We start from the raw sequence: 17,767 nt of genomic DNA on the forward strand, positions 1-17,767 counted from the left end.
CTCCACTGGCTTACCATTGTTCAAGGAATAAAAATGAAACATTAACAATAACACACAAATCCATTTAAACTCTGCCCTGAGCTACATCATCAATCTTATCTCCAAATGTTAACAAAACCATCCTTTCCGCCCCTCCCAAGACCTTCTGCTCATCGACAGGACTTTTCCAGAGCCTCCCCCATATTCTGGAACTCTCTTCCCCAATCTGGCTGGCTACCACCTACTCTGTCAACTTTTAGGTGATTCCTGAAAGCACATCTCTTCAAGTGTTACTAAACCCAGAACCCTGCATTCACTTTATCCGCTCTCCCCGGACCCTGCATTCACTATATCCGCTCTCCCCGGACCCCGCATTCACTATATCCACTCTCCCCGGACCCCGCATCCACTATATCCGCTCTCCCCGGACCCCGCATTCACTATATCTGCTCTCCCCGGACCCCGCATTCACTATATTTGCTCTCCCCGGACCCTGAATTCACTATATCCGCTCTCCCCGGACCCTGCATTCACTATATCCGCTCTCCCAGGACCCTGCATTCACTATATCTGGTCTCCCAGGACCCTGCATTCACTATTTCTGGTCTCCCACAATACACAGAACATGGAAATGCAATTATTATAGTAAATATAAAATGCTAAATAATATATACGGTAACAGTCTTGTGACTTCTATCAGTGTCCAGCCGAGCACTAGTTAATCTTGTAGGAGGAGTTTTCATTTTCCTATGACTGTCCTATGAGGTTGAGTAACCCCTGGCCCTCTGGACAGTACCGACTGACACTGTGCTGATCACATGCAGTCTTCCAAAGACAAAAAACTCTCTAGCAATACACACCAAACTGAGCATGTGCAGAGTGACTCTTAGAGCTCTGTACTATCAGCAGATGGATTGGGGACTGTGGAAGAAGGGGAGGGTCAGAGAAGACAGGATCAAACAGCCTTTTTACACAATTTGGAGGATTAACCCCTTAGGTTTCACAGTGAGTATAACAAGCATGCTTTACTGCATATACAGACTGATTTTACTGTTGTGTGTTTAGTAACAATTTTAGGGAAGCATATTCAGCGTTCAGCTAATAACCAAATCTTTTATTTCTCCCATCAGTTCATTACTCACAGTTATTACCTTTTGTTCCACCAGCCCCTCCCTATTAGATTGTAAGCTCCCAGGATCAGGGCCCTCCTAACCCTCTTGTATTGATCCGTATTGTTGCTGTATTGTCTCCCTTTGTGTTATAAAGCGCTGAGCAAACTGTTGTTGCTATCAGGGGCGGACTGACCATTCTGACATTTCCTGAGGGCCTTGGTTCAGTAGGGGGACCACTCACTGGGCACAATTCACTAAGCGGTATCTTACCTCATCTGAGTATGTGGTAGGATACCGCATAGCATTTAAAAAAAAAAAAAAAAAAAAATTGAGTTCACCTAAAAAGGCTACTAAAATGCTGCATGAGTTATTTTATCAAGTCTTGCAGTATTTTAGTAGTGAAAACAATGCTTTAATGTTTATGTTGTCAGTGGGGTTCCCCAATGACAGCTGAATGTAAAAGAAAGAATTGCCGGCAATTACAAAAAAGGAGTGGGGTCCCCCCTCCCATCCATGCCAAGCCCTTCGGCTCTGGTTTGGATTTTGAGGGGAAGCACCACGCCAAATAAAAAAAAAATGACGTGGGGGTCCCCCCCAAAATCCATACCAGATCCGTATCCAAGCATGCAGCCCGGCAGGTCAGGAAAGGGGAGAGACGAGCGAGCACTCCCTCCTGAACCATACCAGGACACATGGGGGGTACTTTGGGGAGGAGGGGGCTCCCCCCAAAGCATCTTGTCCCCATGTTGATGTGGGCAAGGGCCTCCTCCCCATAACCCTGGGCGGTGGTTGTGGGGGTATGCAGGTGGGGGGCTTATTGGAATCTGGAAGCCCCCTTTAGCAAGGGGCCCCCCAGATCCCGACCCCCTCTATGTGAATGAGTATGGGACACATGGTACCGCTACCCATTCACAAAAAAAAAGTGTAGAGTGCAAAAAGACAGGAGACAGTCTTTGACAAGTCCTTTATTAAAAGAAAAAAAATAAAAGAATGTCCCCCAAAGTAAATCCAACACCAATCACGATGCCACCGGAAAAAAGGAAAAAAAAGGCTCCGCTTCCAACGCTGGCTCCTGGCCGTCTGACTGCTCCGCTGGCGTAACAGTTCTGAAATATATAAGGGGCGGGGCCACCCTGGGACATTATGTGTGTGACCCCGCCCCTGGTGGCATCGACAACCGGGGCATACTAGGTCAATGATGTCACAAGGAGGTGGTCCACACACGTGGTTTCACTGGGTGGCCCCACCCCTCACACATATTTAAGAACTGGCAAGCCAGCGGAGCAGGCAGACTGCCGAGAGCCAGTGTCAGGAGCCGAACCATTTTTGTTTTTTTTTCTTTTTCGGGTCGTCGTCGTCAGGAATCATGATTGGCGTTGGATCTACTTCGGGGGACACTCTTTTATTTTTCTTCTTTTGATAAAGGACTTTTTAAAGACTGTCTCCTGTCTTTTTTTCACACTGCACTGTTTTTTTTTTTTGTGAATGGGTAGCAGTACCATGTACCCCATACTCATTCAACTAGGGGGGTCGGGATCCGGGGGCCCCCTTGCTAAAGGGGGCATCCAGATTTCAATAGGACCCCCACCCACAAACCCAGACAACCACAAGCCAGGGTTGTGGGGAAGAGGCCCTTGTCCCCATCAACATGGGGACAGGGTGCTTTGTGGGGAAACCCCCCATGTTGAGCGCATGTGGCCTGGTATAGTTCAGGGGGGGGGGCACTCGCTCTTCCCCCCCATTTCCTGATGACCTGCCAGGCTGCATGCTCGGATAAGGGTCTGATATAAATCTTGCGGGGGGACCCCACTCCATTTTTGCTTAATTTTGACATGGGGGTTCCTCTCAATACCCATACCAGACCCGTAGGGCTTGGTATGAATGGAGGGGGGACCCCACAATGTTGTTTTAATATTTTGGAAATTGTTTTTAATGCCCTTTATATGCAGCTGCAGTTTGTAGGTGTTGTGTGGGTGTGGCTTTGACTTTAGTGTAGGTGGGGACACAGGGGGCCCCATTATCACTTATTGCCTGGGGGCCCTATGAGTTGTCAGTCCACCTCTGGGTGCTATATAAGTTCTGTATAATAATAATAGTCAATAAAAATACAAGTCAACTATAGTGGTCAACAACAGCTAGAGATGTGCACAACGGAATCATTTGATTTGTTTCAGAGTAATTTGTTAAGTTAATAATTTTTTATTGGCATATTATTCATTGGCAGAATTATTCATTTTTAAATTAGTTTTTAATATTTGTTATTTTAAAATCGATATAAAATTATTTGAATTAAAAAATTAATTTGAATTCAAAATAGAAACACATTGCAATAATGATTCCCACTCTGGCTGCTGAATAGAATAAAATAGAAGAGAACAGAATTCTATTCTAATCTATTCTTTTTTTTTAAATCTGTTCTGTTTTATTTCTATTTTGTTTTATTCTATTTTTTCTGTTCTGTTCTATTGTATTATATTCTTTTCTACTCTATTCTATAAAGCAGCCTAAGTATGAATCATCATCTTATTTCACTTTTATACCTTACTGTATTCTTGCAATATGTTTCTATTTTGAATCTTAATTATTTTTTCAAAATTAGATACATCCAAAATTTGAATACATCCTGATTCCTACTCTCTGAATAATGAACATTTCGTCAGAATTATGATTTGTAAAAAACAAATCACACAAGTCTAATAACAGCATACCCAGAAGCCAGACCATTCTGCCATGGAAATAAACTGACCCAAATGAAGTATTTAAAGTGTCACTAAACCCACATCAACAAAAACTATCAAGAAATGCCGTAAAACATGCGATTTATACTCACTCAGTCACTATGGGATTCATTTTCTTTAATCTTCAAAAAACCTGGTTGATCCTGCTGTTTTCTCTCTATCTCTCCCTTCTGTCCATGTCCTCAATTCAGTTGGGGATTTTGCAGAGCAGTGTTGGTAGTTACTGCACATACTCAGTTTTCAGTGAGTTTCTATGTTGAGCATTTTCTTCCTATCACATCTGAGCAGCACATCTGACTATAGAGTCACACATGTGGGTGTATACACAGCGGTAAATGACAGCCACTCCCTCCTCTCCCATGCTCACTAACCAGCTAAACACAATGGAGCTGGATATTACATCTTGATTGATGGAGGCTTCACCTCCCTGTTATTCTAAGACACAGGCTGGAGGGGCGTGACACAGCCTGTGACTGGCAGAAATCTGTCCACACCATGTTACTGCCAAAAAATAATAAAGATTTAATTTCAAATATATATTTGTATGAAAATTTAAAACAGTTTATTGATATTAATTATTAATTTGTACTCTGTATCCCAAAAGCCACTTTTTTTCCCCTCTTCATTTTAAACATGTGACCATCAGCAGAGGCCTAGAAGCTCCTCCTAGACAGAATGGGAAACAGCTGGGTCATGTGACAGCTGTATATCTATTAGGAAAAAGGTACTTACATTTTTTTTTCTTCTTTATAAAATAAATACAATGCCGCCATCCATATGAAGAAAGAGAAGGAATCATGTAAATTGAACAGTGGGGGGTTTAGTATCACTTTACGGGGAAAAGGAACCTGGAGTTCTGGTTTAAGTTGAACAATATCAACACATCTGCCAACTGTGTTACAGTTTCCAAAGCATATGTTGGGATGCAGCTTTGCCTGATCTGGCTAAACCATCTGGGGTCTATATATGACATCATGGATACAATTGTAATTTGTTGAGAATTGTTGTTCCAAAAATGATTGTTGTCTTATCAAAGGTGACCGGCCCGGACATGAGCTTCCAGAGTGTCCACACCCACATACTCTACCTCAACAGCAACATCTTCCCCAGGAGGAGCCTTGACTGAATGCAGATTCCTCCATTTGTGGGCAAAAACCCAAACATCTGAAAACAAACTCCTTTATTGGGCTCCTTTGCAAACATTAATACACTGGTGGAAAGCAAAATACGGGATAATTCATGACAGCTGAGGGAATGCTTGAGACTTAGGGTTCATGTACATTGCAGCTGATAAACTCACACTGCGTTTTATTTACAGCAGCCCCTGAACTCTCCCTAATGTTTTCCTATGTGTCCATTTACACATAGTCATTTACAGTCGTTTACAGGCAGTTGAGTTTACAGTTGTTTTATTTGAATGCTCCAAACTTGCATTCAGGAGCATTTTATCAGCATTTCAAACGCCAAATGATTGTAATTGCGGCTAACAGCGTTTATAAGCATTTGCGTTTAGAAGCATTTTTTAACTGTTCCATATCCAGATGCTGTCCAGAGCCTTTTTTCATCATCAGAAATGCATGCAAAGTGTTTTCCATGTATTCAAATGGACCCGGTACACCAGCGCAGTCAGTTCCAGGTTTTGCGTGAAGGAAAAAATGGTAGAACATGCCGCATTATGTTCATGATGGGATCTATAGTGAATACAACCAGAAAAGACAGGTCATCTCAACACATACTGCTCTCTCTGTTTCTGCTCTCTCTATTTCTCTCAAAATGTCTGAAATAGTTACATTTGTTACTGTTCAGAAGTGTTTTCCAAACGTCCCGTGTACATGGAGCCTTACAGTCAGCCTAGGAGTCTATTTATAGTCAATTTGCTGTGAGAATGTCTCAGGCATTTGTTCAGCTGTCACAAATAAACACATATTTGGCATAATGCATTTATTTCCTATGATCATCATCATAGCGGACACAAAGCAGTATTTTCCTAAAATATCTTAATCAAGAAAATACCACATTGTGGCCACTAGATAGGGCTGACACAGGAAATAAACATATTAGGCAAAATATGAGAAAATTCATGACAACTGAGTGAATGCTTGAGACTATCGCATATCATATATTTTCTTTTAATAAAGAGACTCCTTTGTTAATGAGAAGGCTAGAAGTCTAACTCAGAGAAAAAGAGATTCAGTCCAGCAGGAAGGTTGGCATTTTAAGAGCCCTATAAAGGTTTCCATTTGATGTTGATCCTTATATTCATATTTCTATTTGGAAGGGATGGTGGGAAATTTCATCAAAAGATTTAGGAAGTCATAACCCAACCGGTTATGATAAGGTGGGCAAAAATGAACAGAAAGCCCCCAACTGAACCGATGCATGGCACAATGGAGTCTTTGTAGAACACGAGGTATTCACAATGTCCCATTCAATGCCAAGAACAAGGCAGAATCTTTGCTAGAAACTGGTGGTTCTGGATGCAGAGCGGGACAGAAGGTATATAGGAAAAAACTGCATGGCTTCACCCACTATCTGAAATGAGGAATAATCCTCCAATTGTTGGTATTGAAAATTATTATTTATTATTTACAGTATTTATATAGCGCTAAAAGGTTTGCTCAGCGCTGTACATTATAGTGGGGGACAGTACATGAGACAATACAGAACAATACAATACACGAGGGGGTCAAGGGCCCTGCTCTTTGGAGCTTACAATCTAGGAGGGAGGGGATAGTGGTACAGGAGGAAGTGGCTGTGGGGGATGGAGTGGTAGGAGGAGTGGAGGAGATCGGCTGTTAGGTGAGGGTGGGGTAGGCTTCCCTGAAGAGATGGGTTTTCAGGGTGCGCCTAAAGGTGAGGAGGGTAGGTGACAGTCTGATGGATTGGGGTAGTGAGTTCCAGAGGATGGGGGAAGACCTGGAGAAGCCCTGCAATTGGGCATGGGAGGAGGAGACCAGGGAGCTAGAAAGTAGGAGGTCTTGTGAGGAGCGAAGAGTTTCTCCTGTTTAGCCTACCACAATGCCCTGCAGGTTGCTGGGCAGGCTAGTTTTGGGCTTGATGGTGTCCAGGACAACCTTCAAAGATTTTTGGGACCTTTACACAGCTTTAGATCCCCCTCCTCCCCAGGCCTAACCACCCACAATCCCCAGGACCTGCCCACCGGCTGTCCCACCAAATTTGCCCGTTGGCTCTCCCACCAAGTCCTTCACTCTTACAACATAATATATGCAAAGGAAAAATGTACTCCAAGTCATCAGTGCTTTCAAGATTTAACAGTAAGGAATTATATTTTGGCCACAGAGCAGCAAAGAGACAGCCCCATATATTCAGCAAAGAGAAGGCCCAATCCAGCAAAGAAATATCTCCATATATTCAGCAATGAGACAGCCCAATCCAGGAATGAGGCAGCCCAATCCAGCAAACAGACTTCCCCAAATATTCAGCAAAGAGTCAACCCAATCCAACAGACATTCCAATCCAGCAAAGAGACAGCCCGATATATACAGCAAAGAGAAAGCCTCATCCAGCAAAGAGGTGTCCCAATACAGCAAAGAGACTGCCCAATCCAACAAAGAAACAGCCCAACCCAGCAAAGAGATACACCGATCCAGCAAAGAGCCAGCCCAATGTATTCAGAAAAGAGATAACTAAGTCCAGCAAATAGACATCCCCATATGGCAAAGAGATGTTCCAATCCAGCAAAAAGACAGTCACAGGTAGGCTGGAAGCACAGGCCCACATCTACAGATGTGGCCCCTCAGCATCCCTATAATCCTAGCCTGCAGAAATGTTAATTGTGCAGCTTCAATACTAGCACTTACATTCAATGGGCAGGCCAGTCCTCAAAAGCTCCCCCAGGCACACACTACCATTCTGCTCTCCTCCCCATCTTTCTCTAATCTTCTGGGCTCAATTTGACTGAACCGTGCTCTATCACTGCCGGTCACATGACAACTGATACCCGCCCAGCCACAGGAAGGAAGCTACAGGTGAGAGGAGGCTCAAGAGGATCTTGTCTGTTGAGCCATGTCCCCCCCTCCCCTTGTTACTGAAATAAAATACAGTGGAGTGGACAGCTTGGGGCGGTCGGGCCCCTTGAGGCCCTCTGACGGGAGTCACCTGGGTGCCGTGCGCACCCCCTGAACCTTCATAGTGACACCACTTGTGCAGAGCAGTGACATTGTGTATATTGGTCACGTATTTTCTCCTTTGCTGTGTGCAAAGTCATGTCTGTTGTCCATGCCCAGGGTCATTGGGAACCCTTGCATTGCCCCTGACTGGAGCTCATACAACACACATAGCTATGTCCTTGCTTTGACCAAACAGCACCATAGGAGACAATAAATGGCTAGTGCTGGGGTTCCCTTTATGGAAAAACAAAAATACAACAATAAGGTACACTTTGTATTATTTGAAACAAATAAAGATGTTATCTAAATTATTCTACAGATACAAGGAGTCAGGTTTTTTTTAATGGTAAAGCCCAACTCCAGTAATTAGAATAAAAATAAAAAATAAAAATCTACCTTGCACTGGAAGGGTAAAGAGATGGAGCCAGAGAGCTGAATGATTTCCTAATAGGCCATGTTATACCTGATGGAGCTAGAGAGAATTATTTCTGGAAGGCAATGTTATACCCATATTTTTCCACAGGATGGTGCTAGAGAATTAAATAATTTCCTAATGGGAAACTCAAACAGAGCGCAATTCTATTCTCTGGTCAAATACAGGTATAACATCGCCCTTCAGGAAATCATTAATAAAGGATAAGTTCACCTTTGGGAACAGGTTACTTGTTTTTAGGGTGGAACATGTAACAAGTTCCCACTGCAGTGACTGCCCCCACCTTCCCTGGCACAGCAGTAGGAGGGGAGGTTCCCCCATACCAGCTGTCAGTTTTTGAAAACAGCGTGGCTGTGCAGGGCTCCACCCACATGGCCACATCATTCATTCACAGAGTTCTGTGAATGTATGCACTATAAGTCCCAACAGCCTTTGCAGATGTCGGCTTGTAGTTCTCAGTGAATGGCCATGGCGCTGTGGAGCGATGAGGTTGTTCATCCGCTCTCACTGGACCTCTCAATCACTATATCCGCTCTCCCCCGACCCTCATTCACTATAGCTGCTCTCCCCGGACCCCGCATTCACTATATCCGCTCTCCCCGGACCCCGCATTCACTATATCCGCTCTCCCCGGACCCCGCATTCACTATATCTGGTCTCCCCGGACCCTGCATTCACTATATCTGGTCTCCCCGGACCCTGCATTCACTATATCCGCTCTCCCTGGACCCTGCATTCACTATATCCGCTCTCCCCCGACCCTCATTCACTATAGCTGCTCTCCCCGGACTCTGCATTCACTATATCCGCTCTCCCCGGACCCTGCATTCACTATATCTGGTCTCCCAGGACCCTGCATTCACTTTATCCGCTCTCCCCGGACCATGCATTCACTATATCCGCTCTCCCTGTACCCTGCATTCACTATATCTGGTCTCCCCAGACCCTGCATTCACTATATCTGGTCTTCCCGGACCCCGCATTTACTATATCCGGTCTCCCCGGACCCTGCATTCGCTATATCCGCTCTCCCCGGACCCTGCATTCACTATATCCACTCTCCCCGGACCCTGCATTTACTATATCCAGTCTTCCCGGACCCCGCATTTACTATATCCGCTCTCCCTAGACCCTGCATTCACTATATCCAGTCTTCCCGGACCCCGCATTTACTATATCCACTCTCCCCGGACCCCGCATTTACTATATCCAGTCTTCCCGGACCCCGCATTTACTATATCCGCTCTCCCTGGACCCTGCATTCACTATATCTGGTCTCCTCAGACCCTGCATTCACTATATCCTGTCTTCCCGGACCCTGCATTTACTATATCCGCTCTCCCCGGACCCTGCATTCACTATATCTGGTCTTCCCGGACCCCGCATTTACTATATCCGCTCTCCCCGGACCCCGCATTCACTATATCTGGTCTCCCCGGACCCCGCATTCACTATATCTGATCTCCCCACCCTGCATTCACTATATCTGGTCTCCGCAGACCCTGCATTCACTATATCTGGTCTCCCCAGACCCTGCATTCACTATATCTGGTCTCCCACAGTACACACAACATGGAAATGCAATTATTTTAGTAAATATAAACTGCTAAATACATTTTTTCATCAGCAGTATATAGCAGTCTTGTGACTTTTATCAGTGTCCAGCCCACCACTAGCTAAAGTTTGTAGGAGTTTTCTTTCTGCTCTAGGAGGATGCAGAACCCCTAATCTCTGTGTGGACAGTGCTGATCACATGCACTCCCGCAACAAAAAAAAAGTCTCTAGCAATACACACTAAATTGAGCATGTGCATGTCTGTGGTTCAGTCTGGAAATAAGTGGTCACTTGAAAAAGGGATAGAATAGAGAAGACAGGATCAAACAGCCTTTTTACGCAATGCAGAGGATTAACCCCTAATATTCCTCAGTGAGTATAACAAGCATGCTTTGCTGCATCTACAGACTGATTGTACTGTTGTGGGTTTAGTAACATTTTAAGAAAAGAAAAAAAAAAAAACACAAAATAAATGAAACCAAAAATATCATCCCTGATACAAACGTCCACTTGTCTGTAAGGTTTGACAATGTATTAGTAATGTGAACAGGAAACATTGGAGATCGGTTTGTAACTACAAAGCTGCCCTCCATCACCTGGGGGGCCCCAGAATTGTCCGAGAAAAGATGAGAGCTTCACAACACTGCGATCGGTCTCACAGAATTTCATTGAACAAGGAAAGTTTTCTAACAAAAAAATATATATATAATATCTAAGAACATAAATAAATCGGAAGTATTTTAGGAGTCTCATGACAAGTACGTTTTATTACAGTTAAAGAATTGTACAGATTGTATCGTGTATGACCAGCTAAAACCCATCTTCCTTTCCCAGACTTTACAACTACTAAACATCCGTATACCTACAGGAGAAACAGATTCCTATAGACAGCCCTTTGTATGAGAAGGTGGGCGGCCCTGAGAAGGGCCTTTGTGACGATGAAGGGGGGTGGGGGGGGGGGGGTTATGAGGATTTATCCCCCGAATCCGTAGAGAGTGCGTCCCTGCCGTTTGAGAGCATAGACGACATCCATGGCGGTGACGGTCTTCCTCTTGGCGTGCTCGGTGTAGGTGACGGCATCGCGGATGACATTCTCCAGGAAGACTTTCAGCACTCCGCGGGTCTCCTCATAGATGAGGCCGGAGATGCGCTTGACTCCCCCTCTGCGGGCCAAACGTCGGATGGCGGGTTTGGTGATGCCCTGGATGTTGTCCCGGAGCACCTTTCTGTGGCGCTTGGCGCCGCCTTTCCCCAGACCCTTCCCTCCTTTACCGCGACCAGACATGACGATTCTTCTCTGCTGCAAACACCGACTGAGCTCTGGGCTGGGCCCGCCTTCCTTTTATAGAGTATGAGCGGACCTGATGGGAACCTTCCTGGGAAGAGGCGGAGTCACACCCATTCATTACAATGTTCTTCGTGTATATGGTGTCAGAAACTTTGAGGCAAAAACAATACATCTGTAGAAGGCACTTATATTCCTCCTTCTCAATGGTCTTCTGTTTAGTCTTCGAAAATATTTATCTTTCACATTTCATAACAGAGACTACAATCACTAATTATTGTGTTTATTCATTTCATATGATTTAAATATTACTTTGAAGAGGGAAACAAAAACGATGTCCTATTTTCCTGTTTATAAGGCGGGGCGGGTCACAGCAATATCATATTCTGCAGAGAATTTCCTTGACTGTGAACATTGTAAACATTTTGGTTTTATTTCCAGATACAAAGAGGTAAAAGGACTGTGATTTTGTATTTGTTTGCTTTATCTATCTCTATTATTGTCCAGACATGAAGTATTTGCTGTATGAATGTATTGTATATATATATATATATCTGGCAGTTTCATGATTACTATCGGTCAGTGACATGAACATGTACAGATCTGATCATGAAATGTACAATACTTTATTTCCCATCATATAGAAAGGAAGAGATCTACAATATAAATCATCTCCCTATCATGTTCTATATATAGCAGTGGGGGATCCTGGACTTGAGGACTTGGAATAAATAGAACCTACAGAAGTGTTTACATGATTCAGTAATCATCAGAATCCATTCGTAGTCATTCCGGAATGATCGATGAATCTGCTTGGAATTAAAGTGTTGATATTTCTCGCATAAACGTCTCATCTGATGATCTCCTTTGTTCTCCGGGTCGGGTTTGGCGGTATAATAATTATGAACGTTTAACTGTAACGATCTACACCATTCTGGCGGGCAAATTTAAAAGCAGAAATGTGAAATCTGAGCCAATCACAGTTGTGGGCGTTCCCTTCATCAGCCAATAATAACGTTCTGATGAGGAGTCCAAATAAATGTATCCTGAGATCTGTCTCCGTCTTCCGCCCAGAAAATATTTGTTCCGTAGACTCTCCATTGATCTCTATAGCGGGGCGGATTCTGTATTCTGAATTACAAATCGAAGCCGGAACCGATCTGACATGAAGATGTCCAACGGATTTCCTATTCTTGGTCCATTAAACTGCCCGAGATGAAGGGGCCGATGATCGATGTTCTCCGGAAGAATTACATCTCAATGTTAGAGGATCGTCCATAGAATTCCGGCGGGAATGTTTAATGCTGAGCCAATCAGATCTTAGAGATCCCTTCATAGGAAACCATACATCTGATGACTGAAGGTGAGGAGATCTGTTCCTGGAGGGAGGAGGATGCGTGTTCGGTATATATGATCTCCAGAAGAAAATCATAACTAAAGTATGGAGGACAGTCCCTGTAATGAGATCACATTGTCCTATACATGGAACAAGACCATTCACATCACTGACAACGTATGTCCGCCCTTTGTATGGAGATGTGGGGGGCTCTGAGAAGAGCCGTTGTGTTGGCGGATAGAAGGGAATCCTGTGGGGGGATTACTTGCTCTTGGCGGCCTTGTGGCTCTCGGTCTTCTTGGGCAGCAGCACGGCCTGGATGTTGGGCAGGACTCCTCCCTGGGCGATGGTGACGCCGCCCAGCAGCTTGTTGAGCTCCTCGTCGTTGCGGACAGCCAGCTGGAGGTGTCGGGGGATGATGCGGGTCTTCTTGTTGTCTCGGGCGGCGTTGCCGGCCAGCTCCAGGATCTCAGCCGTCAGATACTCCAGGACGGCGGCCAGATAGACGGGAGCTCCGGCCCCGACCCGCTCGGCATAGTTGCCCTTCCGGAGCAGACGGTGAACACGACCGACGGGGAACTGCAGACCGGCCCGGGACGATCGGGTCTTGGCCTTAGCCCGAGTCTTGCCTCCTTGTTTGCCGCGACCAGACATGATTGGATGACTGACGAATCACACACAGATAGGCCACAGCAGCCGCTTCCTCTCCTTTATACACTCCATGCTCTGACGTCACACGCTGGGATTGGTTGCTTTTGAATTAAGCCAATAGCGGTCAGACTTGTTTCTACACCAATCTGTACTAGAAGAAAGAAGTCATGACGTCACTTTCCATCACATGTCGGCGTCCTCCAATAGGAAGTGTGAGGCAGTACGAAGCTCCTTTGCATAGGCCGCCTATAAAAGCAGCACATGAGGGCGGCTCCAGCACACTTTCCCCGCAGCCAGCCAAGCAGTGGTGAACCCTGATCATGCCTGAACCAGCCAAGTCTGCGCCGGCGCCCAAGAAGGGCTCCAAGAAAGCCGTGACTAAGAGCCAGAAGAAGGACGGCAAGAAGCGGAGGAAGACTAGGAAGGAGAGTTATGCCATCTACGTGTACAAGGTGCTCAAGCAGGTCCACCCCGACACCGGCATCTCGTCCAAGGCCATGAGCATCATGAACTCCTTCGTCAATGACATCTTCGAGCGCATCGCCGGCGAAGCTTCCCGCCTGGCTCATTACAACAAGCGCTCCACCATCACCTCCCGGGAGATCCAGACCGCCGTCCGCCTCCTCCTGCCCGGAGAGCTGGCCAAGCACGCCGTCTCCGAGGGCACCAAGGCCGTCACCAAGTACACCAGCGCCAAGTAATCCCCCCGCCCCCCGGGGCCCCATCATCCCAACAAGGACACAAAGGCTCTTCTAAGAGCCGCCCACCATTCCAATCACTGAGCTGTCATCACATTGTATTGCCGCTAGAGGTCCCACACACGTCACACACTGGACATTCGTCATTCTGTAGTACAAGGACCTCCCTCATTGGATACACATTGGAGGGGCACCTGGTTTGGGGGAATCTACAGGAATGTTGTAGAATGTATGGCCGGCCTTCCATGGGTCATGACATCGGTCATTGTTGTACAATCTGATTGGAAGGTATAAATCTGAAGATGTATTCTAGGTACAAGAAATCCATCCGAGTCCAACATTCCCCTTATTCCGGATTTCTGATGTTTTCCCTCTTGGAGATGTAAAGGTTCTCATTTGTACATTAAATATTGTCTGCTAGTGGGAGCCGGAAAATAAACCGCCCGATCGCATTGTATATCTTCCCCGATACAGAAGTCAGTATTTCCCATCCTATGGAGGGCGATCCTATAGTATCCAGGAATATAGATCTATAGGGGTCATGGGGGGGACAGGTTCGCTTTGTGTTTGATGACATATGTAGGACTATGCACAGAGCAGGCTCATGTCTGGAGACGTGTATACAGGGGGATGCTGCTGGGGGAGGGGGGACATTGTCAGTATACAGGGGGATGCTGCTGGGGGAGGGGGGACATTGTCAGTATACAGGGGGATGCTGCTGGGGGAGGGGGGACATTGTCAGTATACAGGGGGATGCTGCTGGGGGAGGGGGGACATTGTCAGTATACAGGGGGATGCTGCTGGGGGAGGGGGGACATTGTCAGTATACAGGGGGATGCTGCTGGGGGAGGGGGGACATTGTCAGTATACAGGGGGATGCTGCTGGGGGAGGGGGGACATTGTCAGTATACAGGGGGATGCTGCTGGGGGAGGGGGGACATTGTCAGTATACAGGGGGATGCTGCTGGGGGAGGAGGGACATTGTCAGTATACAGGGGGATGCTGCTGGGGGATGGGGGACATTGTCAGTATACAGGGGGATGCTGCTGGGGGAGGGGTGACATTGTCAGTATACAGGGGGATGCTGCTGGGGGATGGGGGACATTGTCAGTATACAGGGGGATGCTGCTGGGGGATGGGGGACATTGTCAGTATACAGGGGGATGCTGCTGGGGAATGGGGGACATTGTCAGTATACAGGGGGATGCTGCTGGGGGATGGGGGACATTGTCAGGATGGGGACTTCTGGACACACTTGGACTAGTTTAGGGCTCATCTGCTTCCAGTTATTACTGACACACATCCCGGTCATTTGTCTCCTTTTGTCATACATTCCTGGGAGTCTAACTATGGGACATATATACACCATCATCCACCCAACTTACATCGTAGGAAGACACGACTCAGACCATCAGATGGACAAACATTGGCTCTTGTTTTATATCATTGTCGGATTTTGTATTATGAGGGTTTTGAGTGCTAAAAAAACAAATCTTAATAAATGCGCTTTATGTGAATATTTGCTATGTTACGATTTTTGGCTGATCGCAGAGCCTGGAATGAATGGAAGGGTTGATCGATCTTCCCAGATAAAACGGTAAATGGATGCGGTCGGTTCTCCGTATCGGATTTGGCGGTAAGAGGGCGGATGGTCTGTGACGTCACATAGAATTCCGGCGGGAGATTTGAATGAAGCAATTAGAAAGTGGATCCAATGACAGTTATAGACGTTTCCTTCAGATAGTAAAACATCTTTTTTTCTACGTGGAGTGTGAAGGAGGCGATGAGATCTGTTCCCTCAGTCGGGAGGATCGTTGTTCGGTATATATTGAACGATCTCTGATCTTCAGGAGAAACTCATCACAACTAAAGGAAGGCGGATAAGATCCGTCCCTGGAATAAGATGTCATTTCCCCAGAGTCTCACACTGAAAGCATTTTCTATGAATGTATAATTGTCATAATTAACATGTATAATATATTATTATAACATATTTATACCATTGTATCATTTAAATTATAACAAGAAATACAAAAAAGTCAGTTATTTTATATTGTGCAACAACATAACTTGAGGATCATCAACGTGGGTGAGGAGCCACGCCATACATCTACAATGGTCATTTACTGATTTTCTCCTATCTCCTGATTTTCCTCCCTGAGACTGAATCGGTTGATAGAGGAGGTTTAGAGAATTATGTATGGAGATGTGGGTGGCTCTGAGAAGAGCCGTTGTATTGGGTAGTAAAAGTGAATTGTGATGGGCCGAACACCCCTGTGCACTGCCCGCAAAGCTGCATATATGTGCAATGTATAGAACCTGCTGCAGCAGGACTGACTTTTTTTTTTAATTACATTTTTCTAAAAAAAAAAAACAGCATGGGATCCCCCCTCGTAATTCTTACCAGAACCTTTAGGTCTGGTAGGAAGGTTAGTAGGCACCCAAAAGTAAGAAATTAAAAACAAAAGTGTGTTGGGTTCCCTCTAAAAGCCCTTTAGGACTGGTAGGACTTTTAAGTGGAACCCCTCCTCGCAAAAAAAGGATAAAGAAAATGTGGGGTCCCCCTAAGTTCTTGCCAGACCTTTGATCCGAGCATAGGCCTGGCAGGGCTAGGGAGGGACAAGGGCCTCCCTTAAAACACTGGCCCGTGGATGTGGGGGTCTGCAGGCAGGGGAGCTTGTTATCAGGGTACCCTTTTAAATAAGGGGTCACCCTGATTACTTGTGAATGAGTAAGGGGTTCTTGTACATCTACCCAGTCATTAAAGGGTTAAATGCAGTAAAAAAAAAAAGAGACCAATCTTTTGAAAAAATTCCTCTAATTGAAATAAAATCAAAATAGATTTTGACAAGTCCTTTAATAATAATTTAAAACAAAAATAAAAATGGCTCCAACATTGTAGTTTATTGTCAATCATGGGGTCCAGCGTTGTCACAAGGATGCCGACTCACCAAAATTATAACAAACCAAAATAAAAAAAGTAGTTAGTGGTGACATCCCCGCCTGCTCTGTCGGCATCATCAGGACAACACTGGATGCCTTTATTGATGATTACATTATTATTACTATTATTATTATACAGTATTTATAAAGCGCCAATGGTTCGCTCAGCGCTGTACATTACAAAGGGGGACAGAACATGTGACAGAACAATAACAATACAATGCAAAACATGAGGGGATTGAGGGCCCTGCTCCTTGGAGCTTACAATCTAGGAGGGAGGGGATGGTGGTACAGGAGGAGATAGCTGTGGGGGATGGAGTGGTAGGAAGAGTGGAGGAGGTCGGCAAGTTAGCAGGGGGTGGGGTAGGCTTCCCTGCAGAGATGGGTTTTCAGGGTGCACCTAAAGGAGAGGAGATTACATTGATGGAACCATTTTTTGTCATCCTGAGGATTTACCCCCCTTCATGACCAGGCCTCTTTTTGCTATTCTGAGCTGCACTTTTTCAACTGGTAATTGCGCGGTCATGCAATGCTGTACCCCAAAAAAATGTGCGTCCTTTTTTTCACACAAATAGAACTTTCTTTTGGTGGTATTTGATCACCTGTGGGCTTTGATTTTTTTTTTATTTATAGCACAACAAATAAAAACATTTTGGAAAAAAAACAATTACTTTTGTCTATAAAAAAATATATAGTAAACTCAAAGTTAGTCATACATTTTGGCCAAAATGTATTCTGTTACATGTGTTTGGTAAACAAAATCCCAATAAGTGAATATTGATTGTTTTGTGTGAAAGCTATAGCATCTACAAACTATGGTAATGAAACTGCAATTTATACCGTTTTTTGCTATACAGCTCTGCACTAGTTTAACTGACAAATGCGCGGTCATGCAATGCTGTACATAA

General features: G+C 45.1%; 3 protein-coding genes across 3 annotated transcripts; 1 reads left to right on the top strand and 2 right to left on the bottom strand.

Annotated features, from left to right (window-relative positions):
* Nucleotides 1-10,919: 10,919 nt before the first annotated feature.
* LOC149442251 (histone H4) lies at nt 10,920-11,231 on the bottom strand. Its single transcript, XM_089656277.1, has one exon. It carries the CDS (start codon nt 11,229-11,231, stop codon nt 10,920-10,922), a length of 312 nt encoding a protein of 103 aa, XP_089512403.1.
* Nucleotides 11,232-12,770: 1,539 nt separating this feature from the next.
* On the bottom strand, nt 12,771-13,244 carry LOC149442252 (histone H2A type 1). The gene has a single exon (XM_089656317.1). The coding sequence runs from the start codon at nt 13,219-13,221 to the stop codon at nt 12,829-12,831; it is 393 nt and encodes a 130-aa protein (XP_089512443.1). The 5' UTR covers nt 13,222-13,244; the 3' UTR covers nt 12,771-12,828.
* A 246-nt stretch (nt 13,245-13,490) lies between these two features.
* LOC149442253 (histone H2B 1.1-like) lies at nt 13,491-13,984 on the top strand. Its single transcript, XM_089656224.1, has one exon. It carries the CDS (start codon nt 13,539-13,541, stop codon nt 13,917-13,919), a length of 381 nt encoding a protein of 126 aa, XP_089512350.1. The 5' UTR covers nt 13,491-13,538; the 3' UTR covers nt 13,920-13,984.
* The last annotated feature ends 3,783 nt before the right edge of the window (nt 13,985-17,767 follow it).

This window comes from Staurois parvus, unplaced genomic scaffold (assembly GCF_062004578.1).
Source record: "Staurois parvus isolate SC_StPar_1 unplaced genomic scaffold, SC_StPar_1.0 ptg000897l, whole genome shotgun sequence".
Classification (NCBI taxonomy): Eukaryota; Metazoa; Chordata; class Amphibia; order Anura; family Ranidae; genus Staurois; species Staurois parvus.

Coding starts and splice junctions, on each gene's coding strand:
- LOC149442253 (XM_089656224.1), top strand. CDS start 13,539: ATGCCTGAACCAGCCAAGTCTGCGCCGGCGCCCAAGAAGGGCTCCAAG.
- LOC149442251 (XM_089656277.1), bottom strand. CDS start 11,231: ATGTCTGGTCGCGGTAAAGGAGGGAAGGGTCTGGGGAAAGGCGGCGCC.
- LOC149442252 (XM_089656317.1), bottom strand. CDS start 13,221: ATGTCTGGTCGCGGCAAACAAGGAGGCAAGACTCGGGCTAAGGCCAAG.